The 14,984-nt window shown below is 29.5% G+C and overlaps 1 protein-coding gene across 1 annotated transcript in view; it reads right to left on the bottom strand.

Annotated features, from left to right (window-relative positions):
- LOC129939973 (CUGBP Elav-like family member 4) overlaps positions 1 to 14,984 on the bottom strand; it is a 341,004-nt gene that overhangs the window by 9,858 nt on the left and 316,162 nt on the right. The window contains exons 3-6 of the mRNA XM_056048184.1: positions 10,282 to 10,425; positions 9,877 to 10,120; positions 5,147 to 5,245; positions 1,441 to 1,518 (exon numbers count right to left, since the gene is read on the bottom strand). Of these exons, the coding sequence (XP_055904159.1) occupies positions 1,441 to 1,518; positions 5,147 to 5,245; positions 9,877 to 10,120; positions 10,282 to 10,425 (565 nt within the window). The remainder of the gene's footprint in view (positions 1 to 1,440; positions 1,519 to 5,146; positions 5,246 to 9,876; positions 10,121 to 10,281; positions 10,426 to 14,984) is intronic.

Raw genomic sequence — 14,984 nt, 5'->3', positions numbered from 1 at the left:
AAACTAGAAGCTTCTTCAAGAGGTACCTGCTCAAAAATTATTATACAGTTTCGGATAAATGTTATAAATTATATATGTTTTTAAGTTTATCACAAACTCTGTTTATTTTGAATTCCCTTATTATTTCCATATTTGATAGGTTATTCTATTTCTGATTTTGTGACAATATTTTTTGATCTCTTACAACATTTTAAACTTTCTAGAATTCATTAATTTGAACTAAATCTTAGATAAAACCATTTTTTCCCTGAACTTCAACCGTTACTGGACCTTGAGAAATGTTTGCTTGGCTGTTTATATTTTTAAATAAATAACTTATGTAATATAGAAATAAATTTAAAATAAAATTATACAAAATTATAAAAATAAAATTAAAATAAAATACGTTAAAATATTATCCTATACAAAGCTATAATATTTTTTTTAAATATTTTTATTTACAAAAATAAAAAAAAATAACTTAAAATTTTAGCGTGCATGGTTTTTAGTTTTGTTTTTGTTTTTCTGAGGATAACATAAAATTAACATTTATAGCTAAAATACATAACATATAATAAATATAACATAGATGTATATAAATATTTATAATTTTTTATGTTTATTTATTTCGAATATATTTGAAAAAAAAGTTGTTTAAGGGATTGGGAGCAGAAGTCTTACAACACATGCATTAAACATTAAACGTAAATCCAAAAACAAAAATAAAAACAATAACACAAAATGCGTTCATTTAATTCATTTTATTTTATAATATGCCTCAACATGAAATGGTGGTAATGGCGGCGCGGCGGCGAAGACTCAGCAAAGGTATGAAAAATATACCATAAGTATGAGATGCAATAAAAGACTCGAGAAGTTTAAATTAAGGCGTTTTCTCTTTTATTTTTTTATTTTTATTACCATAATAAATCGCCTTTCATTTTGTAATTTTCAAATAAAATCTTCTTAATCTCAATCGTATATAAAAAAAAGGGTTAAGACTTATGTCGGTGTCGGCCTCGTGGCAACAGACCAAACAAATATAAAACCCCATTTTGGGCTCATCAATTTTTCAACCACCCTTCTTATTTTATATTCAATTTTATGTTTAAAAAAATTATACAGATTCTTTTATTTTTATAGGTTTTAATATTTATTTTTATTTTTGTTGCAGTTAAATAGAATTTTATTACCAAATAATCATCACCACCATTTCTCGACAGTTGTTGCATATATAATTTAAAAATAAATTTAGCGCTTAATTTTGTTGCCAAACTAAATAAATTTTATTTCATATTTAATTTTTTTTTATATATATAGAAAAACACAAAATAAACATCTAATAGATATTTTTTATATTTATTTTTTTAAGTAGCGTACTTTTTTTTTATATATTTTTAAAGATTGTCCTGTATTTAATTTTCTAACACTGAAGTTTTTGTATTTTTGTATGTCTCTTACCTTCTCTTTGAGATGGTGCAACCGCAGCTATTGGTGCTGGTATAGCTTGTGGAAATTGTCCATAAACGGCTGGATATGCTGCATTATAAATAATTTGTTCACATAGTCAAAAACACATTAAGGAGACATCACAACGTATATAACATTTATTTATTAATTAAACAAAAACAAAAATATTTTCTTAAAAACAAAAAATATATTTTTTAATAATAGAAAATAAAAAAAAAGTGAAACTTAATTAAATTATAGGCGAGTATGTTTTATATACACATGTGATTGCTTAGCAAAAGCTACGGAAGAGAATATAAAAATTAAATTAAATAAAACAAAATTCAAATAGCATAACTCTGGCCATTTTCCCATTTTTAGATATTTTATTGGTTTGAATTAATTATATTTAATATTAAATGTCACAAATTTTTTTGAATAGTATTTAAAGATTTTTAAATGAAGGCAAAGCAAATTCAGGTAAATATATTTTTGAAGTTAGTTTTAATTAAAAAAGCGATACATTATATACCATAGTCTACAAAATTTGGAGACTTTTTTCAAGCAATAACCAAACAAGTTAACAATCCCCCCGGTGGGCTTTGATTTTATAGTATTTTAAGTTTTAAATATAATTAACCTTTACTCCTTGTTTATAACGGGTTGTTCATTTCGTGGTTTCAAAAGTTAAGGGCTGGAATTTGACATCTGTCAGTTGCAGGAAAGACAGAGTGTGGTAAGGCATTCCACATTCGCGTAGTACGGCTAAAGAACGAATCTCTGTATTTGACAGTACTGCCGAAGTTGAGCTCGAGGGTATACTGATGAGCATTCCTGAAGCACGAGTATTACGGTTGAACTGTTTAAGGGGAGGAATGCACATGGCTATTTCACTAGAGGATGAGCCGTTAAAATAACGGTAAAAAAGGTCAGACAAGAGACCTTACGACGATGTTCAAGCGAAGTAAATGAATTTATGATGATATTATCATCTATCAATTTAAATGCTCTACGTTTAATACTATCCAAGAGGCTTAAGTAAGTTGCAGGAGCACTAACCCAGAGATGGGTGTTATACTCAAGCTTTGGACGTATGTAAGTCTTGTAGATAACAGCCAGATCAGAAGGAGTAAAATATTTCTTGCAACGCTTAAGGAAACCCAAACACCTTGCGGCATTTTTGGCCACATCGCGTATGTGATCATTCCACAAGAGGTGGTTGGTGACATACATCTCATATGTGTCCCATTGATGCAAGTGCCTTCCATGGACAATGGAAATGGGGGTAATCTCGCTTTAACGATACAAGACAGCATTCCGTATTCGAAGCATTAAATTCCAAGCACCATTGAACAATGCTGTCAAGATCCGAATTTAATGAGCTTATCATATTTTGTCGTCGCAGTTCGACATCCGAAGAAGAGGGATGTGAGTCTGAAAACGAATATGAAAAGCTAAGACTACTATCGTCCGCGAAACAATGTATTGAATTAGATGTTGCAGACAAAGAGATCATTAATAAAAATGAGAAAGAGTGTGGGAGATAGAACAGAGCCCTGGGGTACACCAGCATTTATTCCGTGGTTTTTAGATTTGAATCCATCCAATGCTACTTGCATTGAACGATCCGAAATGTAATTGCTAATCCAATGAAGCAATGAGTCATGAAAACCGAAAGCCAAACACTATCAAATGCTTTTGAAATATTAAGTGCAATAATCTTACTTTCTCCAAAGCGATGTAAAGATTTGCTCCACTGTTCGGTGAGATGAACCATGAGATCACCAGTGGATCTATTGCTTCGAAAGCCGTTCTGACGGTCATTAAGAAGCTTTCGGTCTTCAAGATAATTCATGAGCTGATAACTAATCAGCGTTTCCATAGCCTTGGAAAGAAGGGACGTAAGTGCAAGATGAAAAAGCTTACGAAGTGGTTTTGCCAGCGTTGAAGAACACCTCTTCAGAACAAAGCGGAGATACCATCCGGACCAGCGGATTTATGTGTTTTTAGATCTCTAAGGATTCTTGCCACAGTACGAGTGTGAAAAAAGATTTGTCCCATAGAATCATTAACTTGCTCAAGTACAGACGGAGTCATAACACTCACTGGCAGCGTAGAATTGGTGGCGAACTGCCTAGCAAAGATATTAGATTTCTTAGAGCTTACAAAACACCTCACAAAGTCCAGCTCACACAACAACAAAAGCCAGCTGACTATTTACAACATCTTAGATATGTCGAATGGGTGCTTGAACAACAGGAGGGTGGACTGCGATTTTTCGAACAAAATTTTCTTCAGCGATGAAGCACATTTCTCACTCCTGTGTTTGTTAATAAACAAAATTCTCGTGTTTGGGGTTTTGAGAATTCTCAAGTAATCAAGTAATTGAAGAAAGGCCATTACATCCACAAAAAGTCACTGTTTGGTGCGCTTTTTGCTCCGGAGGTGTGATTGGATATTACTTCTTCGAAAACGACGATGAAGCAACTGCCGCCGTCAAATTCAGAGTGTTGTAGTTATATGATAACCGCATTTTTTGTGGAGAATATGTGGTTTGAACAAAACGGTACCACATGCAACACAACTCGAGGGAATATGGCTTAATTGCAAGAGACATTTCCTGGACGCGTAATTTTTCATCGTAGCTATATCAACTGGCCACCAAGATCATGTGATTTGACAACGCTGGACTTTTTTCTGAGGCTACACATAAGACCGTGTTTACGCAGATAAACCTTTAACTTTTGAGCACTTAAGAACCAATATGTGTCAAAAAGTGGTAGAAAATTACTTTAAAAGAATCGATGTTGTCGTCAACGCTTAAACTTTATGATAAGATTTCATATGTATTTTATTTCCGTTTACTTTCGAAACCGCAAAATGGATAACCCTGTATATTATTTTTATATATTTACAAGAAATTTGTGTAATTAAGTAACATTTATATTTATGTTTACACAATTAAACTTAAGACCACATACACTATTTTTTTAAAGAACATATAACGATGATAAATAAGAAGTTTTGTTGTAAATCTTAATATTATATGTTTTTTTATTTAAATTTAAGATTTACAAAAAACTCATAATTAATAATAATAATAATATAGAAACACCGAACAAAAATGCACACAAACAAATTTTAACATTAAACATTTAAATAAATTGAAGCATTAAATTTTTGTTTTGATTTTCCTATTTTATTTTTGGTGATTGTTTTTCTTTGTCAATATTTAGTTAATTTTATTTTTAGTCCCTAAACCAATTATTTTCCTAACTTATCAAGTAAAAAAATAAAAACAAATTCTATGAAATAAACACCAATAATAATATTTTTAATTTATTTTATCAATTTTAAACACAAAACACTTAATATAAACTACAATCTAAAGAAGGCATAGATTTGATTTATGATTCATTTATACATAAACATTAAACAAATAAACTAAATAAAAAAAATGTTATATATGCAATGAGAAAAAAAATAATAATAAATAAATAGTAAATTATAAGAAAATTATGTAAAATAAAAAATAGAGAGATCAAATAAAAAAGAAAGGGGGATAAATTGTTCTTGAGAGTGTTTATAATTTTTTAAAATGTCTTATATAAAATTGGGAATATAATATTTATATAAAAATATTTAAAAAAATATATCCTATCTTTAGGTTTTTTTTTTTGTTGTTGGTTTTTGGTTTATAAGTTTTATAGTAACTTACCGACACCAGGATATGGTTGCATGCCAGGATATGAGGCATGTTGTAGAGACGCTTCACCATTTGGTAAACCTTGTGGGGGAATTGATAAATGCAACGCATCTGGAAAACATAAATATTCTTGCTGCAATATTCCGTTGTCTATAAATAAAAGAAAAATGATTTTGTTTGTTGTTGTTTTTGTTCTTCTTCCAAGATTTAGTTATCTAGTCAAAGGTTTTTCTGAAGGTCATAAATATTGAAAAAAATTGAGTTGAAAATACTGTTTTTGTTAGAAAATTAAAAGAAATGCCTTTCTTGACAATTTTCTATGAGTTCATTGAATTTACTTTAAAACTGGGTCATCAAATTTTACAACATCCAATTTTATTTAAAGAAGAGTGTGATTTTGAAATGTTAACAACAAAATTTTTATTAGAAAAAAGTTTGAATTGAAAATCTTTATTAATTCATAAGATATTCGAGTCCAAAATCAATTTTCACATTTTTTTGTAGTAGATTTCTTTAGGGTTATATTTTTTAATACAAACTTTCAACTGAATCTTTCTAAAATTTGTGTTAAATGTTAAGAACATTTTTTTCTCTGAGATATAACAAACTTGAAGTCAATAAATGTACTTGTTCTTAAGAATTTAAATCAATATTTTGTAATAGTTTGTATGAACGTTTTTATTTTGTGAAATAAAATCGGTCCATTGGATTTTTCTGTGATACTTTTCAGCACAGCAAATGTTCACAATAATATCTTCTATAAGAAAATATAGACTTAAAATCAATTCATTTGTTCTTTCTCAAGACATTCAAGATGAACATTAATTTTTGTAGTAGTTTTTATTGTTCAGGTTGTCATTTTCTCAAAAATCTATTAGAAGTCAACAATATTTTCTATAATATGAAATAAGTTCAAAATCAAAACTTTGAAAATCATTTTTTTTTCAATTTATTGTAGTAGATTTTTTCTTGGGTTTTATTTTTTTAAAACTGTATTTTTCTAAAACTTTAATTGAATGTTTTTTTTTTCTCTATGATAAAACTGATTTGAAGTCAACACCTTCCATTGTATACAAGACAAGATATTGAAGTTGAAAATCAATTTTTATCAAGTTTTGTAGTAGTTTTTTTTTCTTAAGTATTTAATTTTATGAAGTAAAAATGGTCCATTAGAATTTTATTTGATATTTCGAACAATAAATGTTAAAAACAATATGTCCTATTAGAAAATGTTTATTTGAAAAAAAAAGACATTTTTTCATCAATTGTTGTAGTAGTTTGTTTTTGTTAAAGTTTTCATTTTCCAAAAAGAGGTCGTTTTTTTTCTTAAAAATCTTTTAAAAGTCAACCACAAAATTTTCCATATGATGAAATAAGTTCAATGTCAAAAGTTCGAAAATCAATTTTTAACAATTTTTTGTAGTAGATTTGTTAGGGTTTTATTTTATGAAAAAAAAAATTGCGAAAAGATTTTTTTAAAAGTTTCCTTAAATGTTCTTTTTCTAAGATTAAAAGAACTTGAAGTCAACACCTCCCTTTGTATACCAGACAAGATATTAGAGTCATAAATTTTTGTAGTAGCTTGTTTTGTTTAGGTTTTTATTTTTAGAAAAAAAAGGTCGGTTTGATTTTTTCTTAAAAATCTTTTAAAAGTCAACAAGAATATTTTCCAAATGATGAAATAAGTTCAAAGTAAAAACTTCGAAAATCAAATTGTTCCCATTTTTTGTAGTAGATTTCTTCTTAGGTTTTATTTTTTGAACACTATATTTTCTAAAAGTTTTATTAAATGTTTTCTTTCTCTCTGATAAAACTGATTTGAAGTCAACACCTTGCATTGTATACAAGACAATATATTGAAGTTGAAAATCAAGTTTTGTAGTAGTTTTTTTTTTTAAGTTTTTAATTTTATAAAGTAAAAATGGTCTATTGGAGTTTTATTTGACATTTCAAACAGTAAATGTTAAAAACAATCTGTCTTATTGAAAAATGTATATTTGAAACCAATGAAGACATTTGTTCATACATTTTTGTAGTAGTTTGTTTTTGTTTAGGTTTTCATTATTTGAAAGAAAATTTGATTTGATTTTTTCTTGAAAATCTTTCAAAAGTCAACAGCAATATTTTCCAAATGATGAAATAAGTTCAAAGTCAAAACTTCGAAAATCAATTTTTACGAATTTCTTGTAGTAGATTTATTAGGGTTTTATTTATGAAAAAAATAGCAAACCGATTTTTTAAAAGGTTTGTTAAATGTTCTTTCTCTAAGATTAAAATAACTTGAATTCAACACCTTCCTTTGTATACAAGACGAGATATTAAATTCAAAAATCAATTTTAATCAAATTTTGTAGTAGATTTTTTTTATTTTAGTAAATAAAAATGGCTCTTGTTTTTTTTAACATTTTGTACAGTAAAAGTTAAAAACAATATTTCTAATACAAAAAACATGTTCGAAATCACTGTTTTTATTTGTTCTCAAGAAATTCCAGATTGAAAATCACATCTCACCAACTTTTGTAGTAGATTTTCTTTAGTTTTATTTTTTGTAAAAAATTGTATATGGTTTTGCTTTAATTAAAAGGTGAAATAAGTCTAATGTTTTGTGTTTGCACAATATATTTGATTCTAAAATCAATATTCATCAATTTTTTGTAGTAGATTTTTGTTACGTTTTTAGTTAAACAAAAAATTCTATTTTATATTGTTTGTAAGGTCACAATATTGTTGCTGCTTTCTCATAAAATATTTGGGGCCAGCCAATTTGTTCACTAGTTTTTAAGGTAACAAATCTATGAATTACTTAAAAACAACTTTCCCCATAAATGTATGTTATTTTCTGTAAAACGATTTATTTTAATTCGAACGACTCCTACATTTGACCGATTGATGAACGCACGGATTAATTGACATTTATGACAATTTGACAATTTCAACCGAAGACAATTATTTCTAATAGAAAGGATTCATTAATTTGCAGATGAATACAAGAACATGGAAGCCATAAATTCTTTAAATAATTCAAATGATTGCATTCAATTGAATGAATTTAATTGATCGAAAAGTATGAAGTCTCTGTCATAAAGTAAATAAGTCTTTTAGTTAAATCCAATTTATAAGTTTTTAAGTTGTACCATCAAAAATTGTCAGGCATAAATTCTTTAAATAATTCAAATGATTGCATTCAATTGAATGAATTTAAATGATTGAAAATTATGAAGTATCTATCATTAAGTAAATAAATCTTTAAGTTAAATTCAATTCATAACTTTTAAAGTTTGTACCATAAAAAAATTTCAGGCACAAATTCTTACAATAATTCAAATGATTGCATTCAAATGAATGAATTTAAATGATCGAAAACTATGAAGTCTCTGTCATAAAGTAAATTAATCTTTCAGTTAAATCCAATTCATAATTATTTAAGTTTGTACCATCGAAAAATGGCATTATGTAATTAGCTTCTCCAATCATACGAAAAAGATCAATGGATTGTAGATTTTTTAGCAATAAATTGTATTAAATTTTAGCAATTATATGCAGAACATTACAAAAAAAATGTAATAAAAAATGTGTATACAAATTCAAATGATTGCATTCAATTTAATAAATAAAAATAAATGCAATCTTTTGAAAAGTTAAAGTTAATTAATCTCTAGTTTAATTCTTATTCATAACGTTTAAAGTTTTTTACTCGCAAAAGATTATAATCTAAAAATATAGTTCGTTTGCATATAAAATTAAAGCAATTCTTAAACAAAAGCTACCTTCTATTACTTCATTTCAGTTAAAAACTATTTGCTCACATTAGTGCTTCTCCCATACACAAAAAACAATTACGTTTTCCAATTCAAATGTTTATCCTTCCTCATATATTCATAGGAATACAAAAAAAAACATTAAATATTATCTGGCTTAACAGCTTTTTGTTGCACCATAGAAATGCAATTTGTTTTCATTCCAATGTACACAACACACTTAATAATTATATCCTGGTTTGCAGGCAGGTACAATGGAATTATAATTTTCATAAAGTCCTCGTACCTACCTGTAAACGCTATTACAAAACATTTTCTCACTTTCTATCTCTTTCTAAAATCCCTTTCGTCCATTAGCAAAAATCCTTTTTCAATCCTTTAAAATCTTTTGCATTCCTATACCATTATTTGAGTAAAGATTTACTTTAGTGCATGTTGTAGGGGTATTAAATAGAAAGCTAACAGTGAGGTGGAAAAAAATAATTTCCTAAGCTTAAAAAAATTTTTCAACTGGTTAAAGCTTTGATAAATAGTAGCAAACAAAATCTTTATTTTGAAATTCTAACTAAAAACTATTGTTTTCTGTCATAAATTTCCTAAATTGTAATAGAAATTTAAACAAATGGTAACTTTGACAATAAAAAGTACTAAATTTTAAAATGTGTCTGTACTATATTTTGAAATATGAATTCTAAGCAGTATTAGGAAGCAAAATGGATCATAGTTCTAAGTTTAAAAAACTAACAAAAAAGTACTAGATTTGGATTTAGATTCAAAAACTGCGTTTTTAAACTTTAAAGAGAAACTTAATGATATTTGTTTCACAGTACTGTATTGTTGCTATTACAGAATTACTGACAAAATTTTCAAACATTACAAAATATGCACAAAAACGTTTTTGAGTCTTGATCCTTTTATATTTTTCAATTTGTTTGGTTTTCATTTTCACATCAGAAAATTATTTCATTTTTTTTTTTAACTTACGTCCTGGATAAGTTTGTGGAATTCCATTTGTATAAACACCTTCGGTGCCACCGGGCTGGCCATTTGGAGTTTGTGCAGCCATATTAAATGTTGGCATTGTCGGCGATGGTAGTGATGGAATCGATCCATTAACTGGCTGACCATTACCATTTAGAGCGTGAGGTATTTGCGTTGCTAATGCTGCCATTGGATTAATGTAAGTCCCTGGGGCGTTTGCAGCTGCTATTAGTGCGGCTTGTTGTTGCTATAAAATGTACACATATAGATAATATTATTGTTTTATTTTTGAATGAAAAAAAAATGAGATTGAAAAGGGGGGGGAAAGGGTGAGAGGGTAATCAAAAGGTGACAGAAAATGGAGAAAATATGACGTGTATTTAAGTATAAATTTATATCAAAACGCACCTGAGCATAAGCACCATAAGGTCCAAATTGATTGAATACAAACGGATTTAATAAATTCATATGCCCCGCCATTTGTTGCATGCGTCGGATATGCCTTTCCTTTTCAGTATCAGCAAATTTTACTACAAGGCTCGATGATGCACCCTGAAAATATAAAAACAAGAAAAAATAAACATTAAAATATTTGAAGAACACATTTGTTATAAAAAAAGTTAACACATGGTAAGGCTCTAGAAGTGTCAAAAAAGCCTCCAATAAATTTATTATACGAGTCAACAGTACAGGTTCCTTATAGTTTAAATTTTAGCCTGACTAATCCACCAACATTGAAATCCAATTTAACCCTTCCAAAGTGTTCTCTCTCCATATGTATAGAAAAACACCTATCCATATACATAACACGAAAACTTGAAAGCCTGGAAAATGGTTTTAGCACCAAAAATACCTGTTGATAAGGAGCGAGTACGTGTTGCATAAAATGTCAGCCCACAAGGACGATTTATAAAAGAACCTCATGCAACAGTGTCTAAGGTATACATTTGTAGCAAAACTCAACTCCAACCGACCATTAACCTACCCAGAATAATGTTAACACGATATCACATGTTGTGAAGGGCTTGAAATGAAAATCAACTAGGGACGGCTTTCAGAAAAAAGAAAACTGAAAAAAGAAGGACACTCCAGGACATGCTAGTGGAAGTGGTGTTTTTTTTTATCTTCTTCGTTCAACATTTTGGAGTCATAATTTAACGGCAAAAGGACATACCTAGTGTACGGTCCTTTAGAGACACAGAGAGAGAAATAGGGTTGGTTAATATAATAATGCAAAAAGTCGCAGACAGGAAATGCACTTAGTTTTGGGATTATAACATCAGGGTTCGCTGAATGCGTTGCCGTTACCATTTACCATTTGCCTAAAGGACTTTATATAGAGGCTGATGCTTTTACAACATTGAAAACGATGTTCACTTGTAACTTGTATACTCATAGTAGGTATATGTACATGAATTATCCTGCGGGAAAGGCACTTAGCCTTGGTAAACGTGTGCACTGCGCTACTACGCCATCCATACCGCACTGATGATGGAAATGGTAAACAAAATTATACAATATCCCAAAAGGGACTTTTGCTTTCAATTTTGTATTTTTATTTTATTTATTTTCTCTGGTTTTTCATCTTTTTCAATGTTGTTATAAAATATGAATCACAAATGTAATGGATGTGTAATGAGCATGAGCATGTACTTTTGTACCTACTTATTTTTACTATACTATACAGGATAATAAGCAAATAACATTTGAAGGATGAAATTACATTATTATGAATATGAAGGATGACATGGTGGTTTGGTTAATCAGCTTATCGTTTTTTTTTTTGTATTTTTTTTTTGAAGAGATTCGTTTATGATTATAATTTGTCTTCCTTTTGAATGCTTGAGGCTTGATGTTAAAAAACGAATACTTACTTACATAACCTTAAATGGGAAATAAAAGGAAATCTTAATTCGAAAAGCATCAGGGTTTCCAATAATAGGGTTTCATTTAATGAAGAATCCATTAAAAGCTAAAAGTCTTGTATTCGATTGGCTTTCAGGTTATAGTATTTTTCTAGGATTTTTGATACCCAAGGATATGAGAGGATTTACTAAAATGATTTAAACAAACAGAAGTGGAGGCCAATTTGTACAAAAATGAATGAAATTAAAAGAGTGCGTATACGCCCCAATGTGCCATTATTGTTTTTGTCGTTTTTGGCTTTTGGATGGAGCAAACAATTATGAAAAACTTTTTGGTAACTTTTTATCATTTAAATGACAATGTTTCCGAAGTATATTCAGACTTAAGGATTGCAAATTATGAGATTCAATGATAGAAGAAAAAGTGTTAAATTATTAAATTAAATTGGGTGGCGCAACAGTCCGTTGAGAACTAGGACCTAGTGACTAACAACTTTAATATGGGTTTCCTTTTGTTCAGTCCATATAAACAGAATAGAAGGAGTTCAAAGAAGATTCATGAGCTTCTGCCTCCATTTCTTCCCATGGTCCAATAGGCTCGAACTTTCACCGTACAATCATAGGCTCACGCTCATAAATCTTCCATCGATTTCTAAACACAGAGAGAACATTCAGCTTTGCTTTATTTTAAAATTAATCAATGAGTCAGTCATATCGCCATCAATTTAAGTTAAAACAGATGAAAGTTTTACAATAGAAGGTAAGTCGTTAACGTGCAAAATAAACAGTAAAGGTCCTAAGTGGTTACCTTGTGGTACGCCAGATTTGGTATACAAATATGATGATCGCTGATTCATAAATATTACGCTGTAAGATCTATTACATAAGAAGGACGAAACCCAACTAACAAATTTATCGTTAGAGCCTTGGGATTTAAGTTTGGAAGTTAATGTTTTATGGCACAATTTATCAAAGTCCTTACTGAAGTCTGTGAAGACGTAGTCAACTTGTTTGCGTTTTTGAAACGAATCTAAACAAAAAGAACTGAAATGAAAGAGGTTAGTAACTGTTGACTTATTTTGAACAAAACCATGTTGACTGTCACAAATTATAGACTTACAATTAAACGATATGTCTTTCCACATAATATACTCAAATAACTTAGGGATGACGGACAGTTTTGCAATGGGACGAAAATTTGTATTTCATTTTTACTACACTTTTTATGTATCGGTGTTATGTACAAAGAATGTATGAAGATTTGAGCTATTCATAGAGATTTGAGCTATTCATAGAGAGAGGATAACATAAATAGGATGCGCATTTTTTAAAAAATATAAGGAGGTACACTATTTGGACCAAGGCTAGAATAAGTCATTCTTCTTTTGGCTAGGTTAGGCATTTGCACCAAAAGTGGAAGATATCTTCCTCCGTCTTCTCGTCTCCATTCTGTTCATGTGGTTGCGCAATGAGTTGTGACTCGTTAGGATACCTATTAGTAAAGACAGCCGAGGCCGACCTATATACTTGCAAAAGGTATTATGTTTTACCTTTGGAAATATTTGGCCATAGATTTGTTACAGTGTTACAGTGTTCTGGAACCCAACAGAGGATAACGGCATTGCTGTGCCAGTATTGACATTATTATAGTGGCAGATATGGGCTTTTTGAAGTTCAAGTCAGTACTTTTTATTGTTCTCAGCACATTCGATTCTAAAATAAATTCTTAACAATTTATATTTTCTTATATTTCTCCTTTTCCAATTTTTCTAAAAAGTTCAAAAAAACTTCAAAAACCAAAGTTGTATATGAGATAAAATAAGCTTATGTAAGTTATTGTTTTAGCTCGTTCTCTAAATATTTGAGTCGAAAATAGATTTTTACTAAATGTATGTTTGCAAATTACAACAGTAAATTCAATCAACAACGCGCAAATACCATCATCCTTCAGGATATCAAAGGATGATGTTTGTAACATAAATGTGGAAAACCTCTTAAAACTGCTGCAAATGTACGATTGCTTCATCTTAAATGGATGCATAAACGGAGATTATGAAGGCCACTACACTTTTGTTGGAGGACAGAGTAAATCAATGATTGACTATGGGGCAGTAAATGTTGACTGGATAGACTTAGTTACAACTTTTAAAGTACAGTGCAAAACATACTCCGACCATATGCCCGTAGTGTTGAAGTGGACTAATGAAATTGTTACTCGAAAAAAGAACTTAAACTCCAAGAACTTCAATTCCTACCTAAGTTTCGGTGATGGAATGGAAATGTAATGAATTATTTTCTTATCAAAAAAAATTAAATAAACATCTGTCCGAAATTCCTGCAAACCTTAATTCTACCAACAAATTCTCAAGTTGTTAGGCCTTATTAAAATCCCAAAAGAGTTTTAGAAAACAGCCAAAACAATAAACGGGTCCAACCTTCGTGAAATGCGCAACTATATCCGCAGATGATCTACCTTTGCACAAAGGGTTACTTTTCAACAAATCAAGTTCATCATTCGCATATGCAGAACCTTTAACCTTGGACGAAATTCTAGATTCGGAAATAACAGTTAATGAAATCCAAAATGTTATTATTAAAGCAAAACATGGAAAAGCATCCGGTGAAGACGGTGTATCGTATGAGTTTTTCAAAAACGTCGCCCCAACCTTGAACAACAATTTAAAGCACCTTTTTAATACGATATTAACAACAGCTACAATACCAAACTCATTCAAAAAGTCCGTGAAATTTCTAATACATGAAAAGGGTGATTCTAATAACCCTGAAAACTACCGTGGAATCTCATTCATAAACACGATGGCTAAAATCTTTTGCGGTATACTTGTGAGCAGGCTTGAATCATGAAATTCTTACGGAGCTTCAAGCCGGTTTCAGAAAAAATTACTCAACTGTAAACCAAATATTTTGTCTCATTTCAATAATAAAACCATTTCAAGCTAGGAAAAAGAAAGTTTACTCATTTTTCGTCCATTTAATGGTTTAATGGATGGTTCAGCTTAATCTTAGTAGTTTGATACAGACTCACGAATTATACAAGGATGCCTGTTAAGTGCTTTATTATTTTTGCTTTTTATAAATGACATAGTCTCATGTATACCCGGTGGTTTTTCATTCATTTTGCTGACACTAATGTTAATGTGCTTTTGTATACGGATGCCCTAGTCTTACTATCGGAATCACCTAAAAACCTGCAATTGATGATTAATCGTCTTTCAAATTATTGTG

This window comes from Eupeodes corollae, chromosome 1, assembly GCF_945859685.1.
Source record: "Eupeodes corollae chromosome 1, idEupCoro1.1, whole genome shotgun sequence".
Taxonomy (NCBI): Eukaryota; Metazoa; Arthropoda; class Insecta; order Diptera; family Syrphidae; genus Eupeodes; species Eupeodes corollae.
This window is presented reverse-complemented; position numbering and strand designations above follow the sequence as displayed.